The 17,625-nt window shown below is 42.4% G+C and overlaps 1 protein-coding gene across 1 annotated transcript in view; it reads right to left on the reverse strand.

Annotated features, from left to right (window-relative positions):
* The window catches only part of si:dkey-22o22.2 (neural-cadherin), a 110,976-nt gene extending 94,197 nt beyond the window's left edge, over positions 1-16,779 (reverse strand). The window contains exon 1 of the mRNA XM_061674756.1: positions 15,618-16,779. Coding sequence (XP_061530740.1) covers positions 15,618-16,530 — 913 coding nt within the window. The 5' untranslated portion in view covers positions 16,531-16,779. The remainder of the gene's footprint in view (positions 1-15,617) is intronic.
* Positions 16,780-17,625: the final 846 nt, after the last annotated feature.

A 17,625-nucleotide genomic window follows, 5' to 3' on the forward strand; every position in this document is an offset into this window, starting at 1 on the left:
AAGTTGATTAAAAGGTACAAAATAAGTCATATGTGACACAAAAGTTAAGAGGAGACACCTATTTATACAGTTTCATTAAAGGTAAAAAAATAAATAAATAAAGTAAGAAACATGTCTGTTGGTTACCATATGCCAGAAAAAGACTGGGGGAAATTTATTTTATTCCCAATTTTAGCATAGTTTATTGGGAATTGCATCACCAGGGTAACAAAATAGGAACACTCCTCAGAATGATGCAATGCAGTTTGCAGGTGTGCCTAAAGTTGTGGCCGACGAGTGACTGCTGTTTAAGCAGTGACTGGGCTTCAGGTGATGGGCATCTGTCATCAACACAGCTGCAAGACGACCCCACAAAACACACGCACACTCAAAGAGGCGCCTCTTCACGTCTCATTGAGCAAATCATGCTGGTAGGAACCAAATGTTTGTTTCAGCGAATACCACGAGAATCAAGTTGTATTTCTAAATATTTCCCATTAAAGTAGGATTTTTATTCTTGTCAAAAAAACAAATAAAATTAGAAAATACTTTTTTTTTTTTTTTTTTTTTGCTAAAAGTCATGTTTCTAGAAAATAAACCAGCATTGCATAAAAAAAACACAAATCTGACCCTTTTAAGAAAAAGTCTTATTTTAAGAAATAAAAATGCAATATTGTGAGGAAAAAGTCCGGTTTTCTTTACTAGAAAAATACAAAACAGAACAATATTACACCAAAAACACGTCTTCAAAAAAAAAGCGTTTCCCCCCCCTAAAAACGTCACAATACTATGAGAAAAGTACATTTTTTTCTGGGAAGTGATTTTTTTTTTTTTTTTTAAGAAAAACACATCCCATAAGATAATTTTTTTTTCTTGAAAAAATACAACCACTGTTGTAAGACCACATTTTTTCCTCTAAAAATTACTTTATTGTTGTCTCCGTAGATATGAAGAGAAGACACTAGATATGTCAGCGCGCTATAGCAGCCTGGCTAACCGATATGCCTACGCGATGGCCATGTTGGGTAGGTCAACGTTCCCATCAAAGGCATTGCATGAACATTGAAATTAATTCGTAACGTTCTCATTTCCAAATCAATTTTCATGAGCTTTACCTTGTATGTCAATGTCAAAGTGTGTGCTATCAACAGAACATTTGAAAAAAAGCCCCACAAAATATTTTTACCTGTGTAAGGTTATTCTGAGCTCTGTTCTTGTGTTATTTTTTAAATTATTTATTTTTGTATTTTTTTTGTCCTGTTCGGCTGTTAGGTCAAGCAGAATGGAAAATCAGTATCTCTTTTATGCCGGAACAGTCGAGTTCTGTTCTTGTAACTGTACGGTGTTGTGCACAACTGTATGCACCACAATGTGCCGGTATCATTGTGCTTTAGATTTTTTTTTGCCGTACACACACATGGAATGCGCTGACGCCTTTGCCCCTACTAGCTTAGCGTCACCGTAGCCACACAGCTCAAAAAGGGCATGTTGTATCTACCAACTGCCTGTTCATACCTATGGTTGTTTCACTTCGTGACATTTACAATTGCCATGGCAACCAAAACACTGCAGATTAAAAAAAAAGTATACACGCAAAGAAGCATGACAACAAGACTGCGTTGTGCTTTATGGTCGTGACAAGCATCAATGGTAACACCCATGCACGCGCACACACGCGCGTGCGCACACACGCGCGTGCGCACACACACTCACACACACACATTCAGGAGGCTCTACTGGGTGTTAATGACTGCTGAGGCTGGACCTCTTGGCACAGAACCCTCCACACTCACACACACACACAGACACACACACACACACAGACACACACACACACACGCACACACACACACACATCAGTGCACACCTCTTCATCGTGGAGCTGGTAATCTAATATGAAGCAGGTTTGTGTTTGCAACACTGCGACTTCAAATCAGCTCTGACAAGACGACCACCGCTCGCACCCTCAGGCTCTTCTGTGTGTGTGTCTTGTCCTCCCTGAAGAACTATGTGACTCTCGAAACAACTATAGACCTTTATATCACTGAAATGTGTGCGTGTGTGTATATACAGTGTGTGTGTGTGTGTGTGTGTGTGTGTGTGAGTGCGCACAGGTTCATTGTCATGATAAATTTACCTCTCCATGCATGTTTGTGTTTACTGTGTATATGCGCGTGTATGTGTGTGAAGTATCTTTGTGTACACTAGTTGCATCATAACTCACACTGTGCTTCAGTGCAGTTCCATCATCAATCGGAACAATACTGTGTTTGTGTGTGTGCGTGTTTGTGTGTGTGTGTGTGGTGTCTTTTTGTGCACCTTCCCAGAGTTATTTCTAGTGGTCGTTTTGATTTCTATTGTGCAAGGTGGCGGTTGTCGTTAAGAAACTGTGTACTCATTTCGATTGTGAATTCAAAAATCAGTGTAACGTGTAACCATGACAACGCAATGTGATTGACAGTCAACTGTCATCGTATCAAAGAAGCTGACATCAAAGTGTGTGTTTGTGTATTTTACACGCGTGTGCATGTGTGTGGGCCAGAATGTGTCCATGTGGCAAAGGAACCATGTGGGTCAGGTTTCCAGGGACCGCTGACAGCTGGCTAAGCATTTGTGTGTGTGTGTGTGTGTGTGTGTGTGTGTGTGTGTGTGTGTGTGTGTGTGTGTGTGTGTGTGTGTGCGCGCGATGGGAGTCAGCCATGATTGAAGTAATTATTACAACACTCTCGCTTGTACGTTTTACTTTGTGCTTTAATTGACTACAAAAAGACCCGAAGTCACCCAGTAACCTGGCAATGACACAAACATCCCACAATGCAACACTACAGGGGATGCCATTACAGTGCATACTGCATTATATATTACATATTTTACATGTAGGACCTTTGGTTATGTTCCTTCAAAAAGCATTGACTTCAGAATGTATGAAATACAATTAGAATATTTAAATAAAAACAAAAAACATTTTAAATGATGAATAAAGTAATAAAACTTAATTCGAAAGTATAGCCTTAAGTAAAATAGTTTGCAAAGTAAAATGTAAATTAAAAAAAGTAAAAAACATGACGATATAAACATTTTAAATGTATGAATAAAATAGTAGTTTTAACTTTTAAAATGTATTTAAAAACTTTGAACGTAAATTAAAACTAAAAAAGGCAAGAAAATACCAATAAAATGTAGATATAAACAAAGTTTATAGACATGTAAATTAAAATGTTTAAAAATATATGTATTTAAATGAATTTTTTCAATTAAATGTAATTTACAGTTCTGTGCACTTTGTTGATGTTCGGATTTTCTAGTTAAGTGAATTTTTTTTATAATTAAAAACAATAACGGATATATAAAAATATTGTCCCTGTAAAATGTCTACTTAATACAAAAAAATACAAATACAGATTAGAATATTTAGATTTTGTTAAAATAAATCTTTAAACAGTAAGTGAAAAAAAGTCCATTCAAAATTAATTAATTTTAAAAATAATACAAATCTTCACTTAAAATACTGTACTGTATTTGTATTTGAGTATAATTTTCTTAATTTAAAATTCTATTTAATTTACAGTTAAAGTTCACAAAGCTGAGGTTCCTCAAGTGATTTCCTTTGAAGTACATACAGTATATTAAAAAAGTTCTTGACTTCTGATCACCAGGTTGCCTTGGGAGACTTTGATCCCTCCAGGGAGACGCACTGGGAGCAGATAAGCTGGAGGCCAGAGGGAGAAAATCTTGCTGGTTTCATCCCTTGGTCCTCCTCTTACCCTGCAGAGGGACTTCCCGAGGGGGGGAGGCCACTGCAAGTGGACCAGATAGTGCGACCGGCGTCACGGTGGAGATTGACGGACAGGCTGAGAAGACGTCAAGCTTTTTAACAGGATTCTCCACGCTGTGCTTGAAAGGACTTTGTTCAAGTCTGCTTTACAAACTTTTAAAAATAATGATAATAAACCAGGGGTGAGCTGTCTTTGGCAACTAGATGCCGCAACATGGCGGCAAAGCACTACGTTTGGCTGAATGAAGCTCCTCAACTCACTTCAACATGGTTGTATGGCACCAAGATGCCACAAGACGGCAAAGCACTGCTTTTGTCTAAATGAAGCTCCTCAACTCACTTCAACATAATTCCTAGCCAAGATGCCACAAGATGACGCCACTACATTTGTCTAAATGAAGCTCCTCAACTCACTTCAACATAACTCCTTGTCAGTAAGATGGCACAAGATGGTGGAAAAGCACTGCTTTTGTCAAAATGAAACTCATCAACTCACTTTGACATAGTTTGTTGTCACCAAGATGCCACAAGATGGCAGCAAAGCACTACTTTTGTCTAAATGAAGACCTCAACTCACTTCGAAATAGTTCATTGGCCACAAGACGATGGCAAAGCACTATTTTTGTCTCAATAAAGCTCCTCAACTCACTTGAACATAGTTCCTTCCTTCCATCAAGTCCACATGAAGCTGAATCAACATGGAAGAGGTAGAGGTCAAATACGCATCATTAAGCTGGAGGAGAAGAGCAACATGGAGACAATTAGCCAGCACACGCCAACACACATGCAGTAAAATTATGTATATGTGTGTGTGTGTGTGTGTCTTTGCCAAACAGGAGGGCCTGTCTGTGTGTGTGTGTGTGGCGGGGGGGGGCAAACACACACACGCAACACGTGCAACATCTCACGCGCTAACTCACACCACAGCTGAGTTCGGATTTGTGTGTTAATTGTATAGGGGACTTTGCAGGGGGAAGGGAAAGTGTGTGTGTGTGTGTGTGTTTTATTTTTATTTGACTGACATGTCTATTTCTACAATTTGACTTTAAAAATAATTTTATTTATTATGCATTTATTTTATTTATCAGGTTACAGTATCTTATTCACTTTTTTGGGTCACATATACTTTTTTTTATTCTAGGTAATACTTTTCATCGTATTTGCCTTCATTTTTTCATAAATGTCTGATTCAATGAATTTTTTAAAACCCATTTACCGCATTTTTTACTTTCATGTATTATTTTATTCATAAATTACCTTTATTTGAAATATCTTTTATTTATCTGAAATGTCTATATGTCTTTTTAAAAATATTTTTCTACTTACACATTTGAAATATCCATTTTATGTTGAATACAATTTGTATCTTCAATCTATTTTTACAATTACATTTCTGGTTATATTTATAACTTTTCAAAATGTATTTTGATGTATTATCCATTACCTATTTTTTTTCGACATCCATTCTAAAGACTTTTTATACAACAAAAATTCAGGGAAGAGTAGCATTTTTTATGCTTTTTAAGGTTCGTTGCTAGCCAGAGGATTTCTATAGTTACTGTGGTGCTTTTGTGCTCTTGGTTACATGGAATGCGTGCAGATGCTGATTGGACGACCTTGTCCTAGTTGTGAGCGGCCTCGCCCCAGGCTGCAGCTGATTGGCCGTCAATAAGCTATTAGGACGTTCCACTCGGTTAAAAAAGAAACAGAGCACCGAAGACACAGACCAAACTACTCTGTAGCCTGTATAGCGCCGCCTATAGGCCATCAGGTTCATTACAGACAATGTGAGCGCTTGAGTTGCTGACAATTTGAAATTCTGAGATATATTTCAAAGCTGCTCTGTGTGGAAGGTACCACCCAAAGGTGGGACGTCACCTGTGTGAAAGGGACTAGTATTTAGGGTAATACAGCCAATTGTCTTTTTTTTTTACCAGATAATTTCGTAATACAAAAGTCTGCACGCTTAATGCCAACATAAAATGTGAAACGCCATAGACAGGGAACGGAAATTAGCATACATATTATGATAATAATAAACTTTCAAACAACTGCTACTTAAAACACACGGAGAAGCAACACATACAAGCAGAGCATACAACAATATTTAAAGGTATATATTCTCTCTACACTCTGGGGAAAAACAGCTGTTACTGGAGCTTACAGTAGTTGGGGACCTTCTCTGTCTCTTTCATTAGAACAGTTTTGATGCCCCTTTGCTTGATGCTAAGCAGAGGTGGGTAAAGTAGCCAAAAATTGCACTCGAGTACTGTTACTTTAGAATAAGATGACCCAAGGTAAAAAGTAGTCCAAATAATTGCTTGAGAAGTACTCTGTGAAAACAAATCTCAAGTACTGAGTAACTAGTGAGTAATTTCCAATATTTATTTATTTATTTATTTTATTTTATTATTATTATTTTTTTAAATCAGAGCATGACGTCAAATACACAAAAAAATACATCAAATGCACAAAAAAATAGGGATTTTTTTTTCGTGTCCAATAATTTTTACTTGAACAAAAACAATAATTAAATTAAATATTTATATAATAAGAAATCACGGTGGCCGACTGGTTAGAGCGTCAGCCTCACAGTTCTGAGGACCCGGGTTCAATTCCCGGTCCCGCCTGTGTGGAGTTTGCATGTTCTCCCTGTGCCTGCATGGGTTTTCTCCGGGCACTCCGGTTTCCTCCCACATCCCAAAAACATGCATTAATTGGAGACTCTAAATTGCCCGTAGGTGTGAATGTGAGTGCGAATGGTTGTTTGTTTGTATGTGCCCTGTGATTGGCTGGCAACCAGTTCAGAGTGTACCCCGCCTCCTGCCCGATGACAGCTGGGATAGGCTCCAGCACGCCCGCGACCCTAGTGAGGAGAAGCGGCTCAGAAAATGGATGGATGGGTAATAAGAAATTAAGGCAAGAAAGTCACGAGAACCTAAATGGTCTTTATTTGTTTACACTCATGAAACAGACCAATAGGCTGACCAGGTAAGGATTACAAACAAAACCGGAACGTGTTTTGTCAAGTTTGAAGTGGAGTTCCTGTAGGCTGAATTATTGACATTTTTAGGCAGACACAGATGACAGCGCATGACAACCTCTGTTGTTTCAGCCATCCATCCATCCATCCATCCATTTTCTTTCCCGCTTATCCTCACTAGGGTCGCGGGCTGCTGGAGCCTATCCCAGCTATCGTCGGGCAGGAGGCGGGGTACACCCTGAACCTGTCGCCAGCATGCTTTGTGTAAAAAAGTCACTTTGAAAACTTTGCTTTTGTGTGGGGCGGTGGAGCAGTGTGCAGTCATGTGGCTGTCAGGCTCAAACGTCATTAGTGGTTATATAGGATCGGTTAAATAGAGTCATGCGACGGATTACTCTCTGACAAACCAAAACAAATAGATTGTGTAAGCAATAATAGATAGATAAAAATAAAAGTAGCGGAACGTAGCGCAATGAAGCTTTTCTTCTTAACACAAATACTGTAAAACTAAACTAAGCTACTAAAAGTCAAAGGTATGTTGCAATAAAACTACTCCAACAAGTCCAATTTATCCCCAAAAAGTTACTTATGTAACTGTAACGGAATAAATGCAGTGTGTTACTTACCACTGCTAATGCTAAGCTATCCCAGACAAAACATGAAGACTGCTTAGCTCGTTTGCATAGCATTAGTTAGCATTGCTGCTAAATGCAACGTACAGTATATATATGTATGTATAGCTGTGGCTGTAAGGTGGTTGGTGCCTGTTGTGGCGGCAATCCCCGAACCCGTTGGTGGACACCAATGGTGAGGGATGCCGTCAAGCTGAAGAAGGAGTCCTATCGGGCCTTTTTGGCCTGTGGGACTCCTGAGGCAGCTGATGGGTACCGGTTGGCCAAGCGGAATGCAGCTTTGGTGGTCGCTGAAGCAAAAACTCAGGCATGGGATGAGTTCGGTGAGGCCATGGAGAAAGACTTCCGGACGGCTTCGAGGAAATTCTGTTCCACCATCCGGCGTCTCAGGAGGGGAAAGCAGTGCACCATCAACACTGTGTATAGTGGGGATGGGGCGCTGCTGACCTGAGATTCGCCCGGAGTTCCTCAAGGCTCTGGATGTTGTAGGGCTGTCCTGGTTGACACGCCTCTGCAACATCGCGTGGACATCAGGGACAGTGCCTCTGGATTGGCAGACTGAGGTGGTGGTCCCCCTTTTTAAGAAGGGGGACAGGAGGGTGTGTTCCAACTACAGGGGGATCACACTCCTCAGCCTCCCTGGTAAGGTCTATTCAGGGGTGCTGGAGAGGAGTGGTCCGTCGGGAAGTTGAATCTCAGATTCAGGAGGAGCAGTGTGGTTTTCGTCCTGGCCGTGGAACAGTGGACCAGCTCTACACCCTCGGCAGGGTCCTCAAGGGTGCATGGGAGTTCGCCCAACCAGTCTACGTGTGTTTCGTGGACTTGGAGAAGGCGTTCGACCGTGTCCCTCGGGGAGTCCTGTGGAGGGTGCTTCGGGATTATGGGGTACAGGCTGTTCGGTCCCTGTACGAACGGAGTCAGAGTTTGGTCCGCCAATCCGGCAGTAAGTCGGACTCGTTCCCGGTGAGGGTTGGACTCCGCCAAGGCTGCCCTGTCGCCGATTCTGTTCATAACTTTTATGGACAGAATTTCTAGGCGTAGCCAAGAAAATGTAGAGGGGGTCCGGTATGGTGGCCTCAGTATTGCATCTCTGCTTTTTGCTGATGATGTGGTTCTGTTGGTTTCATCAAGCCGTGAGCTCCAACTCTCACTGGAGCGGTTCGCAGCCGAGTGTGAAGCGGCTGGGATGAGAATCAGCACCTCCAAATCTGAGACCATGGTCCTCAGTCAGAAAAGGGTGGCATGCCCTCGCCAGGTCGGGGATGAGATCCTGCCCCAAGTGGAGGAGTTCAAGTATCTTGGGGTCTTGTTCACGAGTGAGGGAAGAATGGAACGGGAGATCGACAGGCGGATCGGTGCAGCGTCTGCAGTGATGCGGACTTTGTATCTCTCCGTTGTGGTAAAGAATGAAAGAATGAGAAGTCGAAAGGCGAAGATTTACCGGTCGATCTAAGTTCCTACCCTCACCTATGGTCACGAGCTGTGGGTCGTGACCGAAAGAACAAGATCCCGGATACAAGCGGCCGAAATGCGTTTCCTCCGCAGGGTGTCCGGGTCTCCCTTAGACATAGGGTAAGAAGCTCGGATCTCAGAGTAGAGCCGCTGCTCCTTCACATCGAGTGGAGCCAGATGAGGTGGCTGGGGCATCTGATTCGGATGGCACCCGGACGCCTCCCTGATGAGGTGTTCCGGGCACGTCCCACCGGGAGGAGAGCCCGTGGACGACCCAGGACACGCTGGAGACACTTCATCCTTCGGCTGGCCTGGGAACACCTCGGGATCCCCCCGGAAGAGATGGATGAAGTGGCTGGGGAGAGGGAAGTCTGGGCGTCCCTGCTAAAGCTACTGCCCCCGTGACCAGACCTCGGAAAAGCGGTAGAAAATGGATGGATGGATATTTTTTTTTGTGCGACACTGCTTTGCTCCCCTTTAAAAGGTCATTCCAGGGAGCATCAGCATGTGGCCGCCATAATTTATCCCACAGCATTTTCACACACACACACACACACACACACACACACACCAGCAAGAAAACGCATATCTAGAGTGGTGTGATCAATGTTGGTGACAATGACAGACACACAAATGCACTCTGTGAAGCTCAGCTGCCTCCAGGTCACACAATCCAATGGTACTTGCGACTGCGCACGCACGCACGCACACACGCACGCACACACGCACCCACGCACACACACACACACACACACACACACACACACACCCAAGCAGTGGCAGGTTGCTTCCTGCCTCTGGCTAAATCCACAAATAAAGACAATGGAATAAACCGGAGCGACAAACCTTGTGTGTAACCTCGGGGCTTACACACACGCACAAAAAAAAGCGACAACAGAACCGGACACTGTGTGTGTGTGCGTGTGAGTGTGTTTGTCTATCCACAGTTTGCGACGATAAATATTAGTTAACGGCTTAATGAGGGCAGAGTCTGCCGCGATAACTGTGGCCGACGGGAGCGTTTTTTTTTCTCATTTCGCTGTGCTCGTAATCACTTTTGGTGCACATACAGAAAGACTTGTGTGCCTGTGTGGATGTAATAACAGCCGTTTTATATACAGTCGTTCCTTGATTTAAGAGTGCCACAACGTACATGTTTTTCGAGTTAACGAGCCATCACTTGGTCGACTTTATTTGTGTTACGAGCCAAAATTTTAGTTATGAGAGAGCTTCAGATAAACTGCCGCTTGAGTGAAGCGGGGGGTGTAATGGACCAATTAAGGTACTGTAATGCCCTTGTGTGTGGGCAAGTTTTCTGCTTTGCTGGGTTTTGTGTGAAAGGCACTGGTGGATAAACGTTGTGTTGACCTAAGTGGAAACTCTGATGCTGCAATATTGCAAGTTCTCTGCTTGAAAAAGATGTATGTATCAGCTCTGTAGCGCTGCAGCTAAAATAATCTCTTGCTCTTGTGTTCTCAGTGTTGCCGTGTGAAATAATAATCAAAGTCATCCTTTTTTCTGTGCTCCGTTTGAGTTTTTCTGTCTGTGTTTTCAGCTCATTACAACGCTTGGTGCGACACTGATCTTTATTCGTCCGAATTAATCGTCTCTCTTGCGCTGCAAAGACAACTTTACGGGACTATAAATGACTTTGTTTGTGTCTGTGATCAACTCTTTCCTTTGTTTTGTTTTTTACCCGACAGGCACGGGAAAAACAACTCGTGATTCTCTTTTAGTCTCAAAGTGTGTCGCCGAAGGGTTGTTGGTGTCAAGGAGAAGTGTAAAATGGCGGCTATTGTCGCAACTGTAAGATTTGGGCTTTTATTACATCCCGCAGTCGGATAATTACGTGATGTCAGTGACAATTTCTTTCTACACAACAGGCTGGGAGAAATTAATGCCAGGTGTCAAACTCCACGTTCCTGGCCCAACATGACATTTACACAAGCTTTGTTAGAGTTCTGATGCTAGCTCCAATGGCGGAATATCGGCGGGAACAATTTGGTCCTCCCTATTTTGGTGTCAGCGTCATTTGTACAGAAAAGACAGGACAGGGGGTGAAAGTGGCTCTTCTGGTGCTTAATTTAGCTTAGTTTGCCATAAGTATTCAAGGAAGGATTGAACACTTGTTTTTGGTTAAAGTATCTGTTGTTAGCCTAATTTAGCTTAGCCTTAATTTACTTTCCCTATACCTTACTTGGATTGAATATCAGTCTCGAGTTAAGATGTCTGTTGCGGGTTTAGCATAGCCTATAATAGTTTACTTTTCCAATACCTTACGCTGATTGAAAAATGGTCAAGATGTCTTCTGTTAGCGTCCTTCTTTATTTTCTAATACCTTACACTGATTGAACACTATTGGACTTTAAGATGTCTGCTACTCACTCAATTTCACCTAGCCTAGCCGGTCTTAGCTTACATTTTAACATTTACATACATTTGCTTACATTTACAATACCTTACTCAAGCTGAAGACCAGTATAAATTGAAGTTACTGTTAGCTTTATTTAGCTTAGCCTATTTTTGTTACCTTTTCCAATACTGTATGTCACTTGGATTGTTTAAAATGTACATTGTCAGCTCAATTTAACTTAGCCGATCTTAGCTTGAGTTTACAATATGTTACATAAAAATTAATCGCAAGTCTCCAGTTAAGATATCTGCTGTTAGGTTACTTTAGCTTAGTCTAGCCTGTCACAGACGAACTTTCCACTTGTTCTTAGTATTGCTTTTGTTATTACCCTATTTCAGTTTAATGTACCTTCTTTTTACACTTACGTTAGCTTAGCTTACTTAAAATCGTGGATCAAAACCTTGTCTCTTGTCAATTCCGGAGACCGTGGCGACCAATGAGACCCCGACGCGGTGACACATCTGCCCCTGGTTTGGTCGGTGACAAAAAACAGAGCGGCTCAATCAGAGTTGGAGTTTACACGGCGTTCAGCAGCGTGTCCCACAAATCACACAAAGGACACGGCCAACTCGGCCTGTCTGCCTTAACCAAAACAAAGCTTCCTGTCGGAGGGGGCCCGGGGCGGCGCCCCCGCTGTCAGAATCAAGGCCTGGGGGGACGTTCAGGTGAGCAAACACCGTTAATTAGAGCAAATAAACAGCAGCCACGCGGCCAGCTCGCACTGATTGAACAAACGTGACCTGGATGCTAAGCCGCCGTCCAGATGGGGCCAGTTTAGAGTCCCGCTTAAACATTTACTTTGCTGGTGGAAGTAAAGGAGGAGGGGGGACTGGATGGGAGTTATGGGGGGGCAGCGGACAGAGCAGCATCTGGATGTCGTTTCATCTTGTCAAACAGGACGTTGTCATCTCCAACACTCCGCTACTTTGTTTTCAAAAGATATCACTTTCAACTTCACAGTTTGGACGTAGACCACATCGACCTTTACATGCATATGATGTCAATAAGCTTAAAAAAAAAAAAAAAAAAAGACATTTTTATGGCCAGAGCAAGCGGTATGAAGGCCCTCTTGAAATTTTCTGGGATTTTCCATTTTCGTACATTGACCAGATTTTGCAGCCTTGTTCATCCTGGCGGTACTTTACATTTGGTGTTGGTCAAGGGCATGATCCCCAAAAGGGCCTCAGTAGTGCCCCCTGGAATTGGTTTGAATCCAGCCCCCTCCCAAGCCAGTATCTTTAAGCAACATGAAATTTGCTAGTCTTGTCTATCATAAGAGGACCCATAAAAACGTCGCAAAAAGCCAAGCCTGAAAAGACACAGGAAGTCTGCCATTTTGGTTTGAAGCAGCCAATTTAGGGTAATTTTGCCTATTTCTATGGCGGACCCATAGAGGTGTTTTGTCTGAATGCCACCAAACTTAGAACTTGGCAACATGAAATTTGGTAGGCATGTCTATAATGTGTAGGCCCACAAAAAAAGTCTCAAGGGATAGAAAAGAAAATATACAGGAAGACTACAATTTTGGTTTGATGCAGCCACTAAAGGGTCAAGTTGGTCAATTTCCAGAGGACCTTAGAATTTTTTTTTGACAATTCAGCCCCTGACGCCGGTTTCACTTAGCAAAATGACATTTGGGAAGGATGTCTGTCATGAGTAGACCCACAAAAAATTCTCAAAAAGCCAGGCTTTAATAGAAACTGGAAGTCTCCCGATTTGGTTTGAAGTGGTCATTCTAGCGTTGTTTTGATCCATTTCTAGGGATCCTTTGAATGCTTTGAATCAGGTTTCACTTCACAAAACGAAATTTGGTAGACATGTCTATTATGAGTTGACCCACAAAAAATGCTCGAGAATATATGTTTGAAAAGAAACGGGAAGTCTCCCATTTTGGTTTGAAGCAGTCATTTCCAGGGGGCCTTTAAAGACAATCTTGTTCTACTGATTTTGTCTAATTGTGACCAAATTTGAACCATGTATACTTGATAGAGAGGGCTGATGCTAAATTGTGAGAATTTGTAGGTTTTTATTTCCATTGTGTATGGGAGGAAACGTATAGATGTAATAAGGTTGTATTATTCGAGCTGCAAAAGAAAATGAAAAAGAAACAACAGTCACTTTGGTCCTTAGTACTCAGTACAGTGGGAGTGTTTGTGTACATTTACAACTCAATCAAAGAAAATAATGTACGTCTTGTTCAGGACACGAAAGCTACAACTTCTTTTCTGCCTCGCTGAGTGCTTTGGCATGCTGTGATATATATTAAAAAGGGTTACACCTCATTTCTTTCTATAAACACACCTATACGCCAAGTTCAAACACCAACCAGTGCATGTTTCTGAACCCTTAAAACTAGTTGTCGCTTCTTCGTGAGCATGACAGTAAAATATCACCAACTGATTGGTTGAATCCTGACTAACAACTTAGTAAAACAAGCAAGCACAAAGGCAAATTAGGTGCCTAAAACAAACAAGAACACACACTTGTGAGCGACTGTCTTTGTATGTGCGCATGCAGCAACTGTGTGTGAAGTGTGTTGGACTGCTCACACACAAACGCGCTTGTGCACTCACTCAAAAATGAGGACAAAATGTTAAATAGATCTCACTATGATTTTGTGCACAACAAAAGTGCCAAAACACAACCACAATAAAGACAATTCTATTAAATGAAACACTGATAAGTGTCAATAAAAAGGATCATTATTATCTTTGTGCACACACATGGACAAAATGTTACAAACAGCTCAGTATACCACTGCAAACTGCAACCACAAAAGTAGATGACAAAAGTACTCACACTCTGTAGTTTAGTAGAACTACTTGTAAAAACAAAAAATAATAATAATAAATAAAAATACTGGTCAAATTAGAAGTACTGATTCAACACTTATACTCACATAATAACACAAAAAATGCAGACTGAAATGTAGTACATAAGCACAAAAGTAAAAATACTTTCCTTTTGTATACACACACACACACACAAAAACAGTTTCCCTCTTATTAACTTACAATACATAGTGCAGCGGAAAAAAAAACATTTTGTTGGGATTATTATTTATTTTATTTTTTTAAAACCAGGAGCAAACTAGTGTTGGCTTGATTTTTATGCTATCAAAACATGATGTGCCGATAACATCAAACAATTATTTAAAAAAAAAAAAAAAAGGCCGTGGATTACAGGAGCAGACCTACAATTAAGCAGTCTGAGGCGATTTACAAGGTCCCAAACGTCTCATAAAAACTGATTAAGTTTTCTTCGATTTACAGTCATTATTAGTGTTGCAGTATTGATTCACACGCTTAGAAAATATATATCAAATGCTTAATCTGTCATGATCGTTTCAAATGCTTCGCGCTCCCTTCTCATGCAATGGACTATTCCAGCTTCTTACTGCAAATGTACAAACTTGATTCAGGAACAGTGTGAAAAACCTCGTTGGCACATTGTGGGAAAATGGGTGTGGAGTTACCCAAATGGAATGGAGCAGAGGAGAAAGTGAGAGGAATTATTTTATTTATTTTTTTTAAATCCAAATTATCAGATGTTGCAACCTTTTTTCACACTGACACAGAACGGGCGTAACTTACAACGGCAAAAGCCAGCTGCTCTTACCCAGTTGCAGTAGCATTCCATGAAGTGAAGAGTGACACGAGTGATGCTATTCATCACCAAGATGTTAGCATGAAAGCGGTAAAAATGGTTAACTGTATTAAACATTGATTGTTGATCAATCAATGACAGTAAAAGCCTTGGTATGATTCACTTGTTAGTTAATAATCCTCAAAAATGATTTTAAGGACTCTATCTACCACAGAAAACGAGAAAAAAATTCTCAAATTCACACTTTTTAGCTGATAATAAACATTCATATTCAAAATCTTGATGTGGAGGACCCCATATGATTAAATACGCCCCTGTGGGTGGGGAATATCTCACTTTGCTGAATCTGCTCTTGTCGGCAGAACAAGTAATACTTAAGCTAAGTACAGATAACTGAAATATGTACTCAGGTAAAGGAACAAAGTATTTCTATTTCATTATTTCCCACCACTGACATTTATAAACATTTGTAAATCAATATTTTGCACACGCACGCACATTCTATCACTCTTCACTTTAAGGGGCAAACATGAATTCTGCTCTGAAATAAGTTCATTCAGATGGGATAAAGACTATTAAAAGAATTATTGATAAAATAAATCTCTTCCAACCATTTTTATTAACACAATCCCCATGGTCAGCAAGGACCAGCAGATCCAATTAACAGCAAAGCTCAGCTCAACAAAACCTTACTCAATCAATAAATCAATGGAAAACATTCACTCGAGATGCCAAAGTGTAGTTCGGCTGATCAAATGAAATGAGTTTTGTTCTTACCTTTGTGTTTGTGGATCTTGACCATCACCTCCACGGGCTCCTGCAGGCTGCGCGCAAGGAACACTCTCCCCGAGTCCCTCTCGATCTGCACCGGCGAGTCGGCGTCGGAGCTCACCTCGAACCATCGCCGCTCGAACCTCCGGTCGGGCATCGTGAAAACCAGGTCCCCGACGCCGGCTTGATCCGGGACGCTCACGGCGTAGGCTACCTCCTCGGCCAGGGCGCGCGACCTCCGCTTGGACGACCGGCGCACCAGGACCTCCAGGAAGACCGGCCCGCCGACCAGAGGCTGGTCCCCGCCGTCCTTGACGTAAAGCCCGGCTGTGACTCGGCTCAGACCCCGGAGGGAGCCCGCCAGCGTCACCTGTCCGGTTTCGGCGTCCACGCGGAGCAAGCTGGACTCGGGTAGAACTTGTACGTAAAAAGTCACGCGTCCGTTCACATCCGCGTCTCCGTCCTTGGCGTCAAAGCGGGCCAATTCGGTACCGAGCGGGGTGAACTCGTCCACCTCCAGGGTTCGGTTACCGGCGGCGAAGCGCGGCGCGTTGTCGTTGACGTCCGTCACCTCCACCTGGATTAGCACCGGACCCCCCGCGCACCGCTCCACGGTCAGCTCGTACATGGCAATGAACTCCCGGTCCAGAGGTTTGGCTGACACCAGGACCAGGTGCCGCCGGCGTCCGTGGGGGCGAACGAGACGGAAGTCGGACGCGTAGCTCCCCTTCAGCGGGGCCACACTACCGGGGCAAACACCGGTTACCAACGGCACGGCCACCCCGTCCACGGGCGTCCCGGCCGGGGAGTTCTCCGTGATTCGTCCGGAGTAGTGAGACCGACGAGCGGAAGTGGGCAGCAGGTGGACGAAGAGGAAGATGAGGACGAGAAAGTACAGGGAGAGTTCTTTTTCGCCCATTTTTCCATCCAAAAAACAAAAACAAGAACACCGTAGTCCTTTTAATACTCCTAATTTTAACCCCCCAAAAAATGAAGAAATAGTCAAACTTCCTTCATTTAACACCTAAATCGACCTTCACTAGCTGCTCCATGAAACTAAATCTGTTCAACATAATTGTTCTCTCTTTGAGCACTAAAAAGTCTTTTAATGAACATAAATATACAAATGTGAGACATACAACGCTGAGGAGTGGCGAGTGTGCCCAGTGCTGGATGGAGGCTGGATAGGAGTGAAAGGGAGAGAGAACCAGGACGAGGAGAGACAACTCAACCGGCTCCATGTGGCTCTCAAGGCACCGCCCACCCACGAGGAGCTGGACCAATCGGAAAGCAGCAGTGGGGCTTGATTGACAGGCAAGAAGAGCCACTTTATGAAGGGAGACAGGACACAGACATCTGGCACCTGCATTGTCTGCCACATGGGGGGGGGGGGGGGGATTCGTGAGCAAGCCCCCCACCCCCAAATGAGTTTCATCGTATCTCATGATTATGACTTTTATTTCTTTCTCATAATTATGACTTGGGTCAATCACCAATAAGAAAGCTCGAGCTGTGTCTGGATGTTATGCTCCACAGGTTTTACAAAGGTATTGTGTTGTGCATGACAAAATATGTCCACTTTTTCAAGTCGTTTTTTTTTTTTTTTTTTTTTTTTTTTACAGTTGGAAACAGGCGTCCATAGATATAAAAAAAGAAGAAAAATAAAATAAGAAATGGAGCACCTGGCTCTGCAATTACTTTAAAACTCTTTTTTAAAAAAAAAAAAAAGAAAAGAAAAAGAAAAACAGTGTTGTTCATTTCATATGGTAGTCAAATCCTGTCAAAGTACCACACGCATCTGCGCATCTGACGGCGATGCAAAATGTTAAGTGAGCTGACTGCTTCCAACTTTGGCCTAACATTTAGCACTTCCACAGTAATGGGCGAGAATTCATTGTGAGAAAAATGTTCAGACCACAGGTGCACAATGCTTTAGAAAATAAAAGGCCCAGTCAGTTCAGCGGGGAATTACCTGATTAAATTTTCCTCTTTCCTCGCCGACATTTTATTTTTC

This window comes from Phycodurus eques, chromosome 4, assembly GCF_024500275.1.
Source record: "Phycodurus eques isolate BA_2022a chromosome 4, UOR_Pequ_1.1, whole genome shotgun sequence".
In the NCBI taxonomy this organism is placed as follows: domain Eukaryota; kingdom Metazoa; phylum Chordata; class Actinopteri; order Syngnathiformes; family Syngnathidae; genus Phycodurus; species Phycodurus eques.